Source organism: Furipterus horrens, unplaced genomic scaffold (assembly GCF_987537825.1).
Source record: "Furipterus horrens unplaced genomic scaffold, mFurHor1.1.pri manual_scaffold_10, whole genome shotgun sequence".
Classification (NCBI taxonomy): Eukaryota; Metazoa; Chordata; class Mammalia; order Chiroptera; family Furipteridae; genus Furipterus; species Furipterus horrens.
The window spans coordinates 84,977,001-84,997,839 of record NW_028327180.1 but is presented as its reverse complement, the minus strand read 5'-3'; the positions used below and the strand labels follow the sequence as shown (position 1 = coordinate 84,997,839).

At 44.8% G+C, this 20,839-nt stretch overlaps 1 protein-coding gene across 3 annotated transcripts in view; it reads right to left on the bottom strand.

Annotated features, from left to right (window-relative positions):
- The window catches only part of GRIA1 (glutamate ionotropic receptor AMPA type subunit 1), a 281,186-nt gene extending 268,610 nt beyond the window's left edge, over positions 1–12,576 (bottom strand). For all 3 annotated transcript variants that reach the window (XM_090288461.1, XM_090288460.1, XM_090288462.1), the window contains exons 1-2: positions 12,088–12,576; positions 9,017–9,154 (exon numbers count right to left, since the gene is read on the bottom strand). In XM_090288461.1, the coding sequence (XP_090144587.1) occupies positions 9,017–9,154; positions 12,088–12,169 (220 nt within the window). In that variant the 5' untranslated portion in view covers positions 12,170–12,576. The remainder of the gene's footprint in view (positions 1–9,016; positions 9,155–12,087) is intronic.
- Positions 12,577–20,839: the final 8,263 nt, after the last annotated feature.

The following is a 20,839-nucleotide window of genomic DNA, read 5'->3' as shown; positions in this document are numbered from 1 at the left end:
ACAAGAGGAAACAGTAAATGAATTAGGGTACACACGTACAATAGGCTTTTAGGAAGACATTACAATGAATATGCAATATTTAAAGTAACATGTTATACTAAGTAAAAAATCATCTTTTAAGACAGTAATACAAAGTTATTCTTAATTTCTAAATTGATATATTCAGAAAAAAGAAGGGAAGTTTGTCTTTAGTATAAAGACAAATTACACATTTTATTTTGTCTGATGTCTGTGGCTTCATGGCTTTCTATTGCAGCCATATCACTTTTATACACAAAATAAAAACTATTCTCAGAAAGTTTTATTTCCATCCTAATGATTCTATGTAATGAACATGCAGAGACAGGCTTAACCATTGGGTGTTGATTTCATTAGCCTGCAACTGCTCATTAACCCCAATTTCGCCTACATCCTCTGAGGTCTGGACCTCCCATGACCTTGGGCTTCCTACGCTCTCTGGACAGCAAGCTGTGTCACATCAAAATCACAGGCGCAGTTGGGGGTGGACAGGGATCTAAAGTAACCTCAGTGCCCTGCACACCTTGCCTGCAGCTGGTGCAGAGCAGCAGCTAGGCCACTTGACAGTGCAGAGGGCTGTGTGACAAAAGCAGGGAGCAGTGACACCAGAGGAGGTGGAGGGCTGCTGTCACAGGAGGGAAACTTCATGTCCCACAAGGGAGCAGGCAGACACAGCAGCCAGTGGGAGGAAGAAAGCCCTCCCAGCCCAGGGATGTCTGGTAATGGAACCGGAACCACACACCACCACGCCCTGGCCCCTGAAAGCGCAGTTTCCTCATCTGTGGAAACAGGAGACTAAGGGTACCTACCTCATGGCATTGTATTGAGTACACAGTTGATTTGATATTAACAATCATGTCCTCCTCATAATAACCACATATCATTGATATAAATATTAGTTTCATTTGAAAGAAACATCGTTTCTGAAAAGGAGAAATGACTGGCACAAGCCACACAAGTTAGCAATGGCGCAGTCAGGTCTTGAACCAGAAGCCCTTTAGTTAGGAACTGGAGCCTTACTCCTTATTTAGGGCCCTTACTGACAGTAGTCCAGAAGGAGCTGGAATGAGCTCTTGATTTGACTTACAACTAGTTGTCACCCTCATCACTCTCCAGCAACATGGTTATAACAGCCTTCCATTGGAATTTGCAACGCAGCCTGCTGGAACTTAAAACACGCGATATCGAACCGCTACCCCGTAAAGAGCAGTGCTTTGGGCTTCGCTCATCCCTGACACTGCTGTTACATAACATACAGCCATACATTCATCCTCTCATCCATTTACTTACTCATTCAGCTGGCGCCCCTGCACACTGTTCTGTGGTGGGGACTGTAATGAGATGCTAAAGAAACCGAGGCCACTGCCTCCAAGTTGCTAAGTCCAGTCGGGCAGATGAGACCAGGATCCTGGTAACAAAAATCCAGGAACAGCTGCTGGGGGAAGATGCAAAGGGCTGAGGTGGCAAAGGACGCTGCGAATGTGGAAAAGCAAGGAAGGCGTAATGAAGAAGTATCATAAGAGCCAGGACTACCCAAAAGGGTAGGATCTCAACAGGAGACTATGGGAGGAGCTGTTGGATGGTCAAAGTGGAGGAAACAGCAGTGGGAATTGTAGGACCATTGAGTTGTCTGGTTTGACTGGGGACCAAGATTCAGTATTGTGTGGCCTTCTCTGATGATTAACTGAGTGGGGGCTCTAGATGATCCCCTGTCTCCGCATACACGCTCGCCAGACTCCCAGCCTGGTGCTGGGCCAGCCTCCAGTCTCGTAAGCTCCAGCCTCCATGTGCTCCACTCTCTGCGAGCGCACCCGAGCGTACCACAGAGCCACATACACCAGCTCATCTCCACACCCCGTCTTCAGCTTCCCCGTGCCCCCACGTCTGTCCCCATCCCTCCGCCCATCTGCCAGACTCCATCCCGAACTCACAACAGGAGTAAAGGAGCAAAGGCTGTTGCTCCATTAACGAAGAGTCTCCGGGGAACGTGAAAGTGTCAGAGTGCTTGGAATCATCTGACTCCTGGTGAGAAAACAGAAATGTGCACATGCACTTCGCTGCTTAAAACCCCTCAGTGGGTTTGCCACAGCTCTTGGTCTAACGATCGAAATGCATACGAGGGCCCCCCAGGCCTGGCCTTGCCACTCTCCCCAGCCCCACACGGCCCTCATGCATGTTCCCCACCACCAGGCCCTTGCCCAGGAAGCTTCTAGAATACTACTCCTGTTCTCAGCGTCACATCACCAAAAGCCTTTAGTTCTCAGCTCAAACACCTACTCATTCCTCTGCCCAGAGCCAGTCCCTTTGTAATGTGCTTTCATTGAATCATGGCCCTTTCTTTCACGTCTTTATCACAACCTGTAATGATACACTCGTTTGTGTAATTATTTGGCTAATGACATTGCTCACTAGCCAGTAAGCGCCAGGAGCACTGGGCTGTTTTCTGTTTTTGTCCACAGGAATAAGCATTTGGTGAATGTTCAACGAATGCACCTGAGGCCCACGTAGGGTTAATACCCCTGCATTTACCAAGTTTGCCACTTGGTGGGGGGTGGGGTTTCAGAGCTTTCCTTAAGTTCTCAGTCTGTTTAGTGATCCTCCCTCTAATCAAAGGCTGGTACAAGATCATCTTCTCTTAATCATCCCCAGCATTTTCCATGCAGCCTCATCATAGATACACAGCCCTTGAGGGATTCTTGGAGATCACATGAGTTTCATTTTGTAAATAAGCGTTGGGTGGTAGTGGAGAGGTGCTTCTCTAATGTCACACGTGAATGATTTTAAGAAGATAGTCCAGCATTTGAACCCATGTCTTCAAATTCTGATCCAAAATACTTTCACCACATCTAATGTGTGTGTGTGTGTGTGTGTGTGTGTGTCTGTGTGTGTCTCTCTGTGTGTATCCTATTTTCCAGTCTTCATCTTACCTGCCTTTCTAAATTCAATTCATATGTTCTTGTTTCATGAAACCTGGTCTGATTCCTCCATCTGGAAGTTTTTCTTCCTTCCTCTGGATGTGTGTGCCTATTTCCTCTACAAGAACCTGAGCCCCTTAAAGGGAGAATCAATGCCTAATACATTTTATTTCCCGCAGTTCCTAGTACAGTGTCTTATAAAGGCACATGGACTTTGTCTCTTACTTCAGCTCTGGCTGATTTGCAATTTGTAACAGCTGCCTGAATGCTATGGTGAGAGGGACTTTAAAGCCATGCCGAGAGCCGGTGGGAAAGAACTCTGTAGTCAATGAATGCTGTCTGAGAAAGTATGGGAAGGGTAGTAATGGTACATATGCTCCAGAGAGGGCCATAATAAAAATGCTTTGAGTAAATGAACAAGTGCATGAATCTCAGCAGTTTCCCAAAGGTGCTGTGCTTTATCTTGAGCATCTGAGAGAACAGTAATCTCTCCCATCTCAGCAGAAGTCTTCCAGCTAGTTAGAGGATGCACACACACTTTTCTGCACACAAAAAGCTTATGATCATCAATATTATAATAAGAACCAAGACTCATGTTGAAGCTGGCATGTCTTAAGGTGAGGACACCGGTAAAAATGGAGGAGCCACTATCAGATTGTAACATCAGCCAGAGAAATGCAGACATGGGAGAACTGAGTGTAGTTGCAGGGGATGAATTGAACTCTCCACCTTCCTGAAACAAACATGCTGTAGTGGTTGAGGAGAGGAAAAAAGAATATAAAGAAATATTGTGATTTTACTCAGAATACTTTCCTCTCACTTTACTACCAAAATCTGATCCACCCTCAAGGTCTGCTCTAGTCCCACCTCCCCCAGGAAGCCTTCCTTATCCGCAGCCATGGAACCTCTGCCTCTGAAGTCTTAGCTCTTAATCCTGAATCACACACTTGATTGCGGCACTTCTGTGTGGGGCTCTTTCCCTGCCATTTCACTTTTATGTGTGTGTGTCCACATGGTTATATATCTTGAAAGAGTGAAAGCTCATTGAGTTTAGGAGATCCGAAGCTGGCTTCCAATACTAACTTAGGCTCCCATTCATTGCATAATATGGAGAAGATAATCTCTCTTAGTCTCAGTAGCATGATCTATGAAATGGTGTCAATAACCAATGAATTTGTTGTAAAACTTAAATAAGACAACATATGAGAGGCATCTGGCACATAGTAGGTCTTCAAAATAGTCTTTGTTTACTGCGCCCACCACCAGCACTTCATACTTTTTATTACTGTATACAAATTAGTTTTTTGAGAGGAGAAGTTTTATACATCTTTTGTGTCCTTAACTATTCATTACAGAGTGAAGAATAGATACTATCAGAATGAAATAATGAAATGATAGACGCCGAAGGATATACATGAGGGGTAAGCACATTGGCCTGGCTTATGGGCCTCGGCAAGCAATGTCATCTTTTCACACTGGCCACATGTGAATACAACAGGGAGTGATGAGGACTTTGGCAAACTTGAGCTTATGCCTTACACTCAAAGAGGGCAGCCCGTCTCAGTCCAGACAATAGAAGCTGAGCAGGAATGTGGGTCCAGGATCGCCTGATGTCCTACATTTTCTTTAGAGAAGCCAGAAATCTAGATCTTTATGCCACATTTTGAAAAACACTGTGGTTCAAGCAAAACAAGTCTGTGGGCTGTTAGTTTACAACTCTGAAATGGTGAGGGAGCTCAGGCAAAAACTGGGGGCACATTTGTCTGTTGGCAGTGCCTAAAGTGTTATTAGAATGCCTTTGGGTTTCCTAAGCAGGTCCACAACAGGAGGGGACCCACTATAATTCGACACACTACCCCTCACCTGATTGCCACTTAGGCTCTGCATCTTTATGCTATGTGATTCCCTCCCTCTCAGAGACATCTGTTCCTTTGTGTTAGGGGAATAGCTTTGTAACATGTGTTCTCAGCAACACCAGACAGTACATTTCCATGGTCTTTTGGACAGCAATTTATATTCTGATGGTAGACTTGACCTATAAACACACAACACAGGCAACATTGCAGGACAATTCAACTGGGGCTTAAGAAATCAATGCTTCCCAGAGCCAGGCAGGTAAAGGAAATGAGAGAAGTGGGCTGGAAGCCATCTAGATGAAATACTCCCTGCTCCATCTTAGCGAACTGGGGCTGCCTTTGCACATGCCATTTCCTCTGCGTGGAACACACTAGCTCATCATTCTCCAGCCCCCTCACCTTTTCCTCCCAGAAAGCTTCTACTTGTCACTGAAACTCAGTTCAAACACGACCCTCTGACAGGCCAACCCCAATCCCTACAAATTGCCACTATAACACATACAACATTAATTTAAAATTTTCTGTTTACAGGACAGTCAGCCTTACAAGGAATAAAGGTTCCCCAGGGCAGGGAACACGTCTCCCTTCTGTCTGCATTTCTAGTGCTTTAACACTATGCCTGGGTTTGGTTAAAGGCTCAGAAATGCTTGCTAAGGGAATAGTAGACTTTTGAGATTAAAGAGTTTCTTTCTCAAAGTTTGATCCTCAAACTAACTACTGCAGAATTCCCTTAGGGCCTGTTCTTGAATATTCTGATTCCGAAAGTCTAGAGTTTGCCCCTGAATCTGGCTTTAAACAAGCTCCCTGGGTGAATATTACGTGCACTGAAGTTTGAGGACCTGTGGGCTAAGAGGTAACCCTCCACGAGGAAAGAGGCTCTCTCTTTGTTGGCCATTATATTCCGAACACCAGGCATGAAGAGGCATTTAGCATGTATATACTGAATGAATGGATGGACAAATGAATGAAAAGGTAGGAATTAAATTGCATCAATGCTCCTGAGACTGCTAATAGAAAGCCCAATTAGTAGTTCATCTGTGCCTTTATTTATACTTACCATAGAGGCACCAAGGTCAGCTGAATGATCAATAGCTACCATCTCTGTGGACAATCTCCCCAACACCTGCCCCTGTAGGCTTGGAAGAGTGCTCAGAGGAGATCCCAAGGTATTGGGGTGGCTGATTCTATGACTTTATCCCTTAATGATGGCAGACAAGGAAAGCAAGAGAGTCTGAATGCAAAGAAACCACAAAACTCTCCTCTTGACAAGCAGTATTAGCAATCCCCCTCTTCCATCTCCTCTGCCTCCCCTACCCTGTAACCCACTCTCTTTTTAACCCCCTGTTGCTAACACATCTAGTAGGAGTAGCTCCTGTTACACTTCTGCCTTCCCTTCTCCACCCTCTGCTGGAAGGATAATGAATAGCAAAGTGCACAAGAAAACATCAAATGATGGCAGAAATTAGGAAAATACAAAGATTTGGTTTGTTTCTAGAAGTAAGACTGGGGCAGTTAAAGTAACTACTAGTCCATATTTCAAAAAGCCCCTGATATTAAATCTGAATAAGATGCTTTACTTGTTTTTTCATGAATGATTAATTAATGCATCTTCTCCAAAACCTCTGTCCTCTTTTTGACGTTTTTCAGTGAATTCAAATTGGGACAGATATATAATTTTCAGAGACCAACAGACAAATGAACGTAGCCCCAGAAGTTTCCCAGCCTCATGTGGAAGTTCATAGAGAATCTGCAAGGCAGACTGGCAGTTACAGCACCGCTATTACCACTGGTATTGCCAAGTACCTTCTCTGAACTTGAAACTAGAGAGAAGAAACTAAAGGTCTAAGCACCAGATAATGTTACTGTTCTCAGACAATCCGCTCAGCAATGTCCCCTAGTGGACTGTAAGCTATTTGAGAGTAAGGGCCTTTTATCAGTCCTGTTTTTCCAATTTCCCTTTTATTTCAGAGACTGAGAAAAACATTTAAAGAATAACCAAATTCACAGAAACCTATACACTGGTATAGGGCAGGAATCAAATTCAAGAACTCAGATTTGTTCATTCCAAGTTCACTAACTGCAATGGATTATATTGCCTGTATCATATTTCAATCTCCCCAGTGAATGTCCAAGAACTCTATAGAGCTCAAATCTTAGGTTGTTAAGATAACAGTACAGAGCACCACCCATTTCCTCAGAACATTTCTTCCTATTTTTGTCTTTTATTATCTTGTCCTGTCAGTCAACATCTTGACACCAGGACAGCAGTTAACATCTCTTTCTAACAAGCTCTGCTGTAGACGGTTCTCAGCAGAGTGAGAGCCAGCCATTTATTCTTCTTGATTTCCTAAACAAGTAGTCCCTCTTGAGTAGTGGACCCTTTTGAGAGTATGACAAAAGCTATAGAGCCTCAACCCAGGAAATAAATTAGCATATTCATATGAAGGCAAAAGATTATGCATAACCTCAGGTGATTTTTAGGTACATTAATCCTCACACCTAATTCTGTCAAAATACCTTCCTCTAAGCCATATCCAAAGGAATGGGAGGTTGTCTGATAACCAAATAACCTACTCAAGATGATTGTAGCTTTCCAAGAAAATGGTTTCACAGAACTACAAGTCAACAATTAAACTTCAGTTATCTTTTATGGGTAGTGAGTAACAATAGACAAGCTTTTCAATCTCAGCAATACTAACATGCAGAACTGCAATTTCATTTATTCAGTGGGTCACTCCTGTGCAAAGTCAACCTGCAATTTGAATCATTATAAGGCTTTCTTCTTAGGTGTTTTATTAGACTACTGCTTTACAAGACCAGAAAACTCCCCTTTGTTTCTTTGGTAATCTCAATATAAATGATCAGGTCGCCATGGATTAATAGTAACAAGACCATCATTTACTTCCTGGGTGACCTTGGGTACCTTTTATAAGCTGTTGCAGCCTTATTTCATCATCCTTAAAGATAATGGTGCTTTGCAGGGGTCCTGTGAGGACTCAATGAACTAACACATGAGAAGCAATTAGTGCATTATGCATAGGCCATAGTAGATGCTCAATAAATGGCAATAGATGTTACTATAATTGTTTATAAAATACTTATAGTTCCTGACATACAGGTAAGTTCTCAATAAATGGAATCTGGTATAATTATAATTCTTGGAATTTGTATCTACATTATCTTCTAAAGTGGCCTTAGGGATAGGAGAATTCTGAATTCTCATTTTGAGCCTTCAGACCTGTTCAGTTCAAATCATTTAGAGCCCACCAAGAGGAAATAAGGGAAAGAGAAGAAGAAAATATGGTCTGTGACTTCTCACACCCACAACTTAGCAGAAGTCACCAAATCCACAGTGGCTCACAAAACCTATGGTGCCAATTTAATCCAGTTTTGAATCTTAAATTGTTCTTGCCCATTTAGCTCACACTTCCATGCTATAATACCCTACATGAGCTTAATTCCTGGAGGGAATATGTCTCCACTGATTAATTTTTATGCTTTCATCTGTCATAAAATGGCAATCATGCAACCACGCAGTTTCCTTTTCAATCCTAGTTGTCAGAATAACCCAGAATGGTGTTTGTTGCCCACATTTGATAATGCATTTGATTCAGATGTCAGAAATTTATTTCCCCCTTCTCCTTGAGGTCACCTCTGCTCTGAATTATGCTCAAAGTTTGCCCTACAAAACGTGTCTTAAGCAAGCAATCACTTCAAAGCATTTGGAAGCAATCAAGGCACTGATCATTTTCCAAAATGGGAAACCGGATACACAACTTCTCACATACCCTTTCTTACAAAGCTACAGAGACATTTGTTCCTTTTAACTTGTGGACAGCAAAAGGTGTAAGCATTTTAAGCCATCTTCTCCAAGTCAAAATCTTTGATTCTGTGTCTCTCAGAAGTTTTCTAATTGCGAAACTCTTTCCGCTGAACCAGAAAACCTTGGCGAGGTAGAGGAGGTGCAGTCAACACAAGTACCCATCGTGCTGGCATTTAGTTAGCTGACAGTGAAAAAGCAAGCCCATTCCATGAAGCATTGCAGGATTTAAAATGCCAACTGGTGGAATCACTCAGAAGGCTCTGGACATTTTTCTTGGAGGGCTTTCTCTTATGAAGACAAATGACAACTCAAGTCATTTTTTGTAACACCATCACCTACCCACAGGCCCTCCTCTCATTGGTCGATCGCAGCAAGAAATCTCAGAAATAGAAGCAATTACTTACATCTATAGGTCATTTCAAAGCTGTCACTGATGTTCACAATATCAATCTGGGGGAGGAGCTTTGGGGGCTCTGTGAGTTGCGACAAAGCAAATCTAAAAGCGGCATGTTCCTGTGACTGCTGGTTTGGAAATAATCCCCCTGTGAGAAAAGAAAATGCAACATGGTATCTGGGCTAGTGACAGGTTTAATTCTTCACCGATCCACCCCAGAAGGACCCTTTTCTTCTCCCCATGTCAAGCTCTCTAGCTGTGGCCTTTAGTGGTGGAGGATGAGAGCTCAAATAGATGTAACTGTGTGCTGAGCCTTAAACTTTTGTTGATGAGCTTGTATGGGACAAGGGCCCCTAACATACCACTCACTCTACCCGAACATTTGATGTTCACGCCTCCACTCAGCTCAGGTCAGAGAAAACAGGAAGTTGCGCCATTTCTCTTTCTCTTCCCTTGTGCAAACGACCTAGGTGGCCTAAGCCCTTGCATGCACATAACCTTCATTGTGTCTGATTTTTCCTGTATCGAACTCATTTCTTACCACGGAGCCTTACAGAAGTAGTACTAATAAATGTGGCACAGTGAACCTAACTCTGGGGCCCTGTGGGCTTCTCTAGCACTGTAACCATTGGGTTTGTCACTTTTGGCCTTTGACCTGCCAGGACCTACATGCAATTTAACTATCCTGTCACCTCTAAGGGTTATTATTCATTTCCTCCAAAAACTCTTTCTTGATTTTATACAAATAGTGTTTGGCTGCTTTTTTCACACTTGTGATCCCAGCTGCCTAGGAATGACTTGTTACATAAGGGATTGCCACGGTATGTGTATTTGCATGGTGGAAACTTGGGTTTCAAAGACCTGGGGGCTTAGAATGTCACGAGGATCTGAGCATTCTATTCTAGGAAAAAAACAACAAAGGTGCCTGTTGGGGCTCCAGTTCCAAGGAACGAGAGTGCTTGCTTATCTCAGTATTTACTGTGGACATGTAAAGGAATTCACATACATTCCTGAGCTAAAATCAGCTATGTCCAGAGGCCGCGCGAGAATGAATGTTTACACAGAAGTTTATCTCAGATCCCACAGGAATCATAGTCCCAGTATCATACACTTCTAGCTTTTAAAAAAATGGGTATGTGCTTGTTTTTCAGAACCAGTCTTAGAGATCATGCAAGGAGAATTAAGTACTACGTTTTGGCAGTGATATTTTCAGCATTTGTTCTACAATTTAATGTTTCAATCCATTATTTGAAAATGAAACAATGATTATATCAGTTGAACAAGCAAGTTGGAGCTAGATATAATGAAAACTCTGCAGAGACACATGAGCAGAGGTATCATGTGCACCTCCCCGCATTTGTCCCCATGGCAATGTACACAAATACACTTGGAAGAAGCAGTCTGCATATCTCAAAACAAGCATTTTCAATCAGGAAAGTACCAACATAAGCAATGCTACACATAAGAATAAGTGATTTACACATATGCATATGCCTCCATTTTAAAGAGTAAAAACAAAAAAAACCTCCTTCTGGATTCTTTGGCCCCCCCTTCCCCCATGACCACACCCCAAACACTTGCCAGTCCCCTTCCTCCACCCCTGCAATGAATGAAAGAGAGGGGGTGGGGCTGGGCTTCCAGGGAAGTGCCTCCCTGGAGGCAGGAAGTTTTGTTTTGCGTGTAAGGCACTAACACATATACACAGACACACTTCAGAATATAGCTTAACAGGTGTCAGGAAACAAAGCGAGTTACTCTATGGCTATTCCAACGGCCCTCGGAGCAGCCTGCTGGAGAGGCCAAAAGTGACTGACACTGCAGCACATGCGTGCCCAACAAAATGCCACCTGCACCACATCCCCCCACAAACACACACTCACATAAAGAACACAAGCGACCAGTGATGGGAACTTTCCCTGGTGGAGCTAGGTCCCTAGCAGGGGAGAGAGAACAGACCCCAAACCAACGAAGATGCCTCCAAGCCAAGCAGCTTGCTTGATTCCGGGTCACAGACAGCCCTGAGAAGCTGGTCGCACGGAATCCCCAAGCCCTGGTGGACACGCGCTGTTCTTGGTGTAATTGCTCCTGTTTGTTTGGCTTTCACCTGTTATTATTAGGAGGAGCAGCAGTGTGTGTTGGCTGGCCCGTAAACACAGGGAGGGTGGGGGTCCTTTTAAAAGCATGACAACCAGGAAGGGGAGATGGGGAACAAAAAGCCATGCAGCGTGTTGAAACCTGGCTCCAAGTTGAGAGGATGGAGCCCAGGGCTGGGGAAAGCTAAGAGGAGAGGGACGAGGATGATGTGTAAATGTGTGTGTTTGTGTGTGTAAGAGGTGGACATTGTGCACTGAAAATCTAAGAGGAGGGGGCAATTGAGGGGACAGAGAAAAGGCAGGCTAGGAAGTTCCAGGATCCCAGGAGTGGGGACCACCAACCCAGCATGGCAGACGGCAGAGAGCAGGCAGCTAGAAGGGTCCGGAGCAGGAGAGCCCCCTGGATGTGGAGCGGGGGGCCTTTTGGCATTATTTCAATGGCTGCAAGAAACCCGGCACCCTTTAATCCTTCACTCCTTATTTTAGAGGGTCTCTTTAAAGAGACCTCCCCCAGCTAAGAAATTGCTGCCACTCTCAATTAAATGTACATGTGCATATTTAATACGTAAGCATACACATAAATACACACACCACATGTATTTATATAAGTAAATGAAATCCGGCACCAGCCACCAAGCAATGGAGTTAACTCCTTAAGCACCCACCATTTCTTTCCTTGCTACAGCCTTTTTCTTTCTTTTTATTCTTCCAAAGCACTGGTTCCTCCATTTCACATGCTCATGCCCAGAGTGTGAGTGGTGTGTGTGGACCTGTGTTTGTGTGTGTGTGTACACACTTCCCCTCTGCTCCTCGTCCGATTCAGAGAAGCCCCCTCCCCATGCTGTGGCCCAAGTCTTCCTCCCATCACTGCACTACAGCTTTCAATAGCCAAGCACAGCCCGTAGTGGGGGTGGGGGACACAGACCGCCTCCCCCAAAAACCTGTCCAGACCCAGAAAGTCCCTCCCCAGGCTGCCCCTCTCACTCACCGATCTGGATATTGTTGGGGAAATTGGCACCTACTACCGCGCCTAGGAAACCGGTGCAGAAGAAGGCAAAAATGTGCTGCATATTCCTTTTTGCATTGGCGAAAAAGAAGCCCAGGTCCAATCATAGATTTGGTGTTTCCCCCCCTTCCCTTTATTCCTCTCTCTCTTCTGCCTGTTCTTTTCCTCCTGCAGTTCCTTCCTTCCTTGCTTGCTTGCTTCCTTCCTTCTGCGAGGTCTGTGCTTCCCTTGGAATCTGAGCACTTAAACTGCAGCGTTAACACCAACTGACAGCCAGATTAACTGAGCACGGAAGAGAAGCCGTCCTCATGCTAGCTGGAGCGCTTGCTCCCCTCGCCTCTCCTCTCTTCTCCTCTCCTCTCTCTCGCAGCCTGCTTCCCTCTCCCTCCCTTGCTCTCGCTCCCTCGCTCTCCCCCTCACACTCACACAGGCTGCAAGCTGTGTGCTCATACCCACCGAGCCGGCTCAGAGTTCCACAGCTGCCCTCCTCTCCCTCTCACTCCCTGCCTCCTGTCCTCACCTTCTCCTCCTTTCTCTGTGCCTCCTGGGTGGGTGAGAGGGTGGGTGAGGGAGTGTGGATCCAGGGAGCTTGGTCCTGAAAGGGACAATGACACTGTCCTCTTCACCCGCCCCCGCCTTTCTCAGCTCTCTGCTCCCTCCCCCAGCCCCCCAGTCAGGCGGATGCTCCTGAGAATATGGGTTCAGCTGTAAGTCAATAGGTGGCAGGTGGTCCCCGCAGTAGTCCTCCGTCCACACGCTGCTTGATCTAGGTCACTTTTTCTAGGAGCACTCGGGCTGTGCTGGATATATCTCCTGCACTCCACTGGCCCAATTATTCCTACAACTAATTCCTGAGGGAAGACCCTAGAAATCCCTCCTAGTAGCTTTAAAGGAGAAAAATGTTTTCCCTCCCTAATGGGAAGAATGACAGAAAGACAAACCAGAGGGTCTGCGATGATTGGCAGGGCCTCGACTTGGACTTTTCACGGTCCCTGTCTGCCTTGACAAGTGGAATTGGTGGTCTCTTAAATCCTAGGCATTGAAAATGGGCCCCCTTCACTGCTCCCTGCATTCCACAGGAGACTATAGCATCAGAACGTGTGGGTGGGCCATGCAGTCGAAATGATACTTACACAGAGCAATTACATGAGTCATTTTGCAGGGATTCTAGTGAGAGGACGCAGGATTCTTACTGTTATTTCTGGCTTCTGGTCATTTCAGTGTAAACTGGAACTCCATAGACCCTTCTGGACAGGGGCTTCTGAAATAAACTGTAGAGGGAATAAGTGTGTTCAGGGAAATAGTGTGGGTTGCAAAGTGGCAGTCGCTAACAGTCACAGTTTTACAGTTTCGGAAGCAACTTTAGAGTGTTATCCTGCTGTCTCCTCACACCTGTGAAGTGGCCATGACCCTTATTTTACAGATGAAAAAAGTGAGGCTCCAGGGATTAAGTCATAAAGATGTAAACCTACTAAGATGGAGTCTGGACCCTCAGGCCCAATAGATGGTCCAGCCTACGAACTTGAATGTCTGGGCGTTACTCACTGCCCTGGTCAGAACTCCCACCTGACAGATGTTAATCCTGGAGAAAAAAGCTCACCTTTCCTCCATCAGAAAGAGGGAGAACAGACCCGATTTTGCTTTGACACTTGACTAGGCCATTTTATCCAAAACCACTCACATCTCACACCAATGCTGCATAATCTCACACACTCACAAAACAGCTCCTATGTGGGCTGGGATTTGCAAAAAATGTCTGACCATCTTCGGTGGAGCCCATAATCTAGGGACACGTAGAGGTCAGATGCTTTATAATTTCCTGTGCACTTTCACATGTATTAATTAACTCAAGTGATTTTTAAAGCTAATGTTTATTTATTTCCCAGATACCGTGCTAAATAATGTGGAAGCATCATTTACTTGTGCAGGAACGCTTGTGGTAGGTCATCTAATCCCCATTTATAGTTAAAGAAACTGAGGCCTAAAATGTACCCACATTTCTACTACTAACAAGGAGGAGAATGGGGATTAGAACACAGGATATTCTATCAGGCCCAAACTCTTAACCCCTGGGTTCTGATAGCAGAGAGCACTGGGCAGAAACATTCTAGAGGAGTGTAAACATCCGCTTGGGGAGGTGGGAGAAGAGATCAGGAAGATCACCAGTAAGGTCCCCGCTGACATTAGAAGTCTGTAGTGCAATGATGCCATCTTAAAATATAATTTCCCCATTTGCATTTTTTGTCTCTTATTATTTTGAATGGTACCTGGGGAATCTTTTAAGATCTCTGAGCTTTATGCCTGGTAATAATAATAATTAGGCTGTCACTGTACGCTTCACACTTTGTCACCTTTCAGAGGAAGAGCTCAAAGCCCTTTACAAGAATTAATTAGCAAAACCTCAACACCAACCTGGAACAGGCAAGACTTGTTTTGCTTATATTGGGGGAGAGGGGCTTAAAGGCCTCAAAAGCATGAATTTTTTAATGATTATTATAAATTATACAGTCAGATGGATTTCCCTAAAATATAGTTCTATGTTATCGCCCTGCTCAAATAAGGTCAGTGACTCCCCTTGGCCTATTAAATAGATATGTTGTTGTTCAATGATTAAATAAACTTGGAGGTCATACACATCAAGCTGGGGGATCTGGGTCTAAGTATATTTAGGTCCAACTACTTATCTTCAGAATTCTCTTCAAATATTGGTGGAGAATCTATTCTGTATCCAACAGGGTATCTATCATGTGCTGGGAACTATGGAAAGGAATCAGATGCACTCTCCACCTCAAGGCAGGTGAATGTGGTAGAAGAGAAAGGCAGATGAACCCAGACATCCAAAGCAGGCTGTGACACGCACGTGATCTAAGAGAGAGAAACACAACACGAGGGTGCAAAGGAGGAAGCAACCAGTACGTCTGTCTGTGGGGACCCAGCAGGGCTTCAAAAGAGCTGAGCCATGAAAGAGGAAGCTACAGGCAGAAAGTGAGGGCCTGGGAAAGAGATGGAAACCAAGGGAAGAGCACCTGCAAGGGCTGGAGACAGGAGAAGACAGCACATGTGGTGCAGACTACGGGACAGGGTGGGGAACATAAAACCCAGGAGAGGTCAAGGTCAAGATTTGAAAGCCTCTGAATTCCTGGCAGGCACTCGAGAGCCATGGGATATTTTTTAGTATGATAGTTCTGCCTCTAGGAATATGTGTGAGGAAAGAGAGACTAACCTCAGCTCCAAAAGTTAGGATTACCTACCATACACCTCCCTAGGTAACCCATTCTGATATCAGCTCTCATTGGTTCACCATGTTGTCACTCATTAGAGCTTTCAGTCCTATTCTCCATCCCCAATACCCGCAAGGGCAGGAATTAGAACCTACTTTACACATTAGGTGAGACTCAGAGTGGTAGATGGTTAGTTTAAGACAATGGTTCTCAACTGGTGATGAATTCCTCCCCCAGGGAATAGTTGGCAATGTCTACAGACATTTTTGGTTCTCACATCTGGGGAGGTGCTACTGGCATCTAGTGGGTAGAGGCCGGGAAGCCACTTCACATTCTGCAACCACGAAGAATTACTATATCTGGTCTAAAATACCAATACTGCTGAGATCGAAATACCTTTCTTAAAAGGACATAGCGGCTGGCCCACCAGGAAGTAGATACCAGGGCTCCTCTCCACTGCATTTCATTGAAGAAAAATTAGGTGCTTCTTCTTTCAAGACTTTTCATATTCCAAAATGGTTTATGAAGATGAGTGTTCCCTCAAGTCCAAATGAATGTGTGTTGTGGGGGGACTCCAGGCCGTGGAACAGGCCAGAGGGAGAGCCCTCCTAACCGTGCTCCAGAGATGGTTGGCACCCACTCCTAAGATCATTTATGACCTATCCCAGTCCATATTTTTAGCATACTTTAAGATCCATTGCCACGTAGCCAAAATAGTCTAGGATATATTTATTTGGCTTTGATTTTACACCACAAATCAAGGAGAATGGTGTTGGGCAGGGATTTTGAATTCAGATGCCTCCTTGGGCCAAGCAGAGAAATGAATGGAGTGAGCCGAGTCAGAGAGAGTGCAGCGCGGACAAAGAGAACTGGAAGGTGGATCCCCTGTCTGAGGGTGGCTTGCAAGACCTCAGTGGCAGCTGACAGTAGCCTCAGTGTGGTCAGATCTTCTGACTTATTTTTCAAGAGAAAGCAGAAATATGGATTTTTATGTTTTAAAAAATTTCGGAGTACCTTCATTACAAGGGCCGGAAAAAAATAGAGGGGAGTATCTCTGAGCTTGATCTGGCCCACGGGCCACACAGTGCCAGTTCTGTTTCTGTAAAAGGTCAGTAACAGGGTCCAGTCATCCACCCCAGTATCATCTTGGGGGACAGGCCCATTTTTCCTCTGGGCCTCTGTTTCCTCATCTATAAAATGATGAGACTAGATTTGGTGATACCGACTCACTGTTTTGGCTCTGACACTTGGGGAGTGCATTTGATGGCATGAACCTGGGCAAAGAAGAAAAAGGACAAGGGGTCAGGTCTGGGAGACCTGTACCCTCTGCCTCCTGTGACTTGTGTCAGTGGCACTGGCAGGCAGGTCCCTTCCCCTCCCTGGGCTCACATCTCCCATCTGCAAATCCTGGGGGTTGCACCAAGGTCTGTTTTGGCTTGAACATTTTAGGCTTCTGGTATGAAACAATTCAAGGGGGTGGGGAAGCCATCAAATTGATCTGAGAACATATCACTGACAGCTAACAAGTTGGCAAAAAAAACTCAATCAGAGAGCGGGTGCTTCTGTGGCTGTAGAGAGGCCCTGTTTTAAAAGATGTAGAAAAAAATGATAACATTTTTTAATGTTTTTAGCCCAGTCCCTACAGAAGGGTCCCAAAATACTCCACAGACTGTGTGGTGAGGACAGTACCCCAAATGACGTGATTGCCCCCGTGGTGGGCTGCCAGGTCAGCAGCATTGTCTGTCCCTTTTTCTTCTTCTTTTGGTTTTCCCCCTCCCTTCTCACACAAATGACAGCCTTTTCTTAAGCCCTCAGCATTACTGGGTAATTAGGGAGCAGTGCAAGTGCTGGAAAACACCCTGGGGCAGGATCAATGCCTGAAAAAAAAAGGTCTATTCCAGGAGGAGACTCCTACGCAGTGCCATGGTTTCTGGTAGAAGCTGCAGTCACTGACTGCTCCTCCGAACCAGTGGTGCCCTCGGAGAGGTCACCGGGGCAGTGCCCGTGAGGGTGCTGGCCAGCCTGGGAGGGCCACCCTCACTGGTTGCATGATTTTGTATGAGCCACGTAACCCCTTTGTCTCTGTGTCTAGTGTGTGAAACGGTAGGAGGGCCCGCTCCACAGGGCTGGTGTGGGGATTAATGAAACGTGGTCTCTGAGGGCCTGGCAGACTCCAGGCACACAGTTAGGACTGCCGGCTTTTGCTCTACGGAGATGCGAAATGTCATCTTTATTATTAAAAAAAAACAATCTCTAGTATGCCTTTTATTTTTGTCTTTTAATGCTTTTATTCTTTTTAAAGTAAGTATAGTTGGTATACACCATTATATCAGTAATATTAGTCTCAGGTGTACAATTTACTGGTCCAGCATTTTTATACCTTGCCATGTGGCCTCCTCACTAATTCTGGAAATCATCTGTCATCTACACACTCATAAAACTATTATTGACTATATTCCCCCTCATCTTTTTTACCCATTCCTCCCACCCCCTCCTCTCTGGAAACTATTCCTTGGATCTCTGTTTCTATGAGTCTGTTCTTGTTTTGTTTGTTTGTTTATAGATTCCACGTATAAGTGAGACCATACGATATTTGTCTTTCTCTCTCTGACTTACTTCACTTAGCATTATTCTTGCCTAGTGGTTGGAGTCCAGATTCATCCTGGCAGCGGGGCCTTCCATGTGGTCTCCATCTACTTCTGAAATCTTCTGCAGTTCAGTTTGCCAACCGTCTGTGAAATCTGTCAGCTCCCCACACCCTATTCCATCAGGAATATGCAAACTTCCAACTCTACTGGCCTCAGGCCTGCTACTGCTCCCCCATTTCTCCCTTCTCCCTAAATGACACCTACATTCACCTCGTTGTCATGCTAAGGACTCTACATCCGGCCCACCTACCAATTCTATTGGCTGTACTTTCTAAATACAGCCAGGATCCAACCTCTCTACTCCAGGTCATTCATGCCACACTCGACTCTAATCTGACTCATGGCAAACTTTACCAACTTTATTTCCATTTGCTTTCGACCCCCCACCTCGCCCCTATGGCAACGTAATTTGTTTGCTGCCTAGTAGCCACAATGAAACTTTTATAAACAGGACAAAAGTCAGATTCTGTCACTCCCCAGCTCTAAAATATTCAGGAGCTTCATGTCGTGCTTTGAATAAAATCTGAAACCTGGCTGCCAGCTGCCTCTTCAACCTCATTTCCTGCACACTCTTCCCTTGTTCGTGCTACTCCAGTCCCATTGGCTTTCTTGCTGTTATTTGCACACACTGAACTGCATACTGCCTCAGGGCCTTTACACTTGCTCTTCTTTTTGTCTGGGAGGCTCCTCCCACAGAAATCTACATGGCTTCTTTTCTTGCTTCATTCAGACTTCTGCCCAAAATCCCATAGGAACTTTATCTGAAATAGCACCCCACCCCCTGCTATGATTTTCATTTCCCTTACCCTGCTTTATTTTTCTTTGCCATTTTTATCATTACCTAAATACATTACATATTTACTTATTTAGCCTTTGGCTCATTACTAGAATGTACCTTTTTCATTCCAGTGCTATGGAGACTGTCTCACATAAAGTAAATTCTCAATAAATACTTGTTTAAAAAAGTGAATGGATGGCCTTTATCTGCCCCTTGAGATAGCTTTCCTTTTCTTTGTTACATTCTGATGTTTTAAGACTCCATTCATTTTCCACCTTCCCCACAATGCCTTTCCACACCTATTTTGGACTCCCTGAGTGTTACTTATCATTTATGACTTTTAATTGATATTTCACTTAGCCCCTCCCACTTGATATGGCCCCTTAGGGGCTAAGAATCATGCCTATAATATAATAAGAGCTAATTTTTTGAGTACTTACTATGTGCCAGGCACAGTGCCAGGCTCTATACCTGTTTCATGTCGTATGATGTTTACAGCAACCCTATGAGGCAGGAGCCCTTATTACTATGTTTATAGGTAGGGAAGAGAGGGTTGAGGAAGTTAGGTTACTTGCCCAAGCTTATACAACTCTGTAGAGGCAGGGCTCAGATTTCAGCCTAGACCTGCTTGGTTCCCAAGGCTGGTTCTGTTGACCATTATCTGAGACTATCTCAAGGGCTGTGCTCATCAATTTGGTCAATTTTTGTGAGACAGGCAGTACCACACTTCTGGAAAGACAATGTGCCCCGTACTTATGAAAAGGTAAGGGCTTTGCCCCAGGACCTGTGGCTAAGACGTGGCCTTTCCCAGGAATCCTCATGTTAGAAACCCCATCCCGCAGTAGCTCAACCACAGGATTATGGGAAAGGGCTCTAAGAAGTAATTCAGAAAACATGTACAAGATTGGAGTTTGCTTTAAAGAAAATATGTCATGAAAAAGATGAATCAATGTTTCTCTCCCCATATCCGGTAGCCTTTTTTGAGGACAAGCAGTAATTATGGTGCTTATTATAGTCCCCACACACTCCCATAACCAAAGGGAGGTTTTAAGTTTTCAGAAGCCTAAAACATAAACGAGTCTAATTGACTGTCGTACTCCTAGGGTTACATTTTGCTGCTTGCCTAACCTCCAGCTTCTCCTTTGTTATCCTAAGAGAGACAAAATCATGCCAAAGAAAAATAAAGGGCTGGGAGTGGGGCATCTTCTGTGGAAGAGAAACAGGTATAGTATTAGAGTTGGAAGGAAATTCTGAGATTGTGGAGTTGAACACCTTTAATATACAAAGAGAAGGGGTCTAAGTTAGATTCATTTTTTCAGAAGAGGCAAATGGACACCAGTCCATAGCTCATGTGTTAGTTTTTCCATTAAATACTTCTGAGATGGAATTTCAGTGTAACAGACAACATCAAGTATTTAGCCTGCCTGTTGCCTGATAGCTGGGTAGTGGAGAGAATCTTATATGAGAGTAAACACAGGCAACAGTTTTTCTATGAACTTCCTCCTTGTCCTTAACAGAGAGCCCCTAAAGAAAACTTAACTCTCCCTTCCTCTTCTCCTCACTTTGTATGTATCCCTTTTCTCTGTTTATCCCTGGTTTGGGCCCCCCGAATGAAGCATTTTCTGAACCCCATTCCCTGTTCCCACCCTCCTTCCATCCTATGTTACTGCTGGGGTAGATTCGCACCCCCAGTGACCCAGGTCAATCCTGCCTGCTCTGAGCTGGTCACCTCCTCTCCCACCACTTCCATTTCCAAAGCCAAGCAGAAATAGCAACTTGGCTCTTGAAGAAAAGAACAGAGGGCAGGCATGGCAGAAGGGAATCAGCCTCCTCGGGCAAAGTGAAGACAGTCACATAATAATGTCACGACTGTCAGCTACCATTTGCCATCATGTAAAGCACACCGAGCTAAGTACTCCACACATGATAACACTCAGTCCTTATAGCAGCGCTGTAGCACTGTGGTAAACCCCATTTTACAGGAGAGGCACACCTTGGTCTGCTAGCCTTTAAAGCCTTTGCCACCCAGCACTCAGCTGTGTGTGTCCCCCTGGGAAGCCCTGTGGAAACGGCGTGGTCAGCTCCCT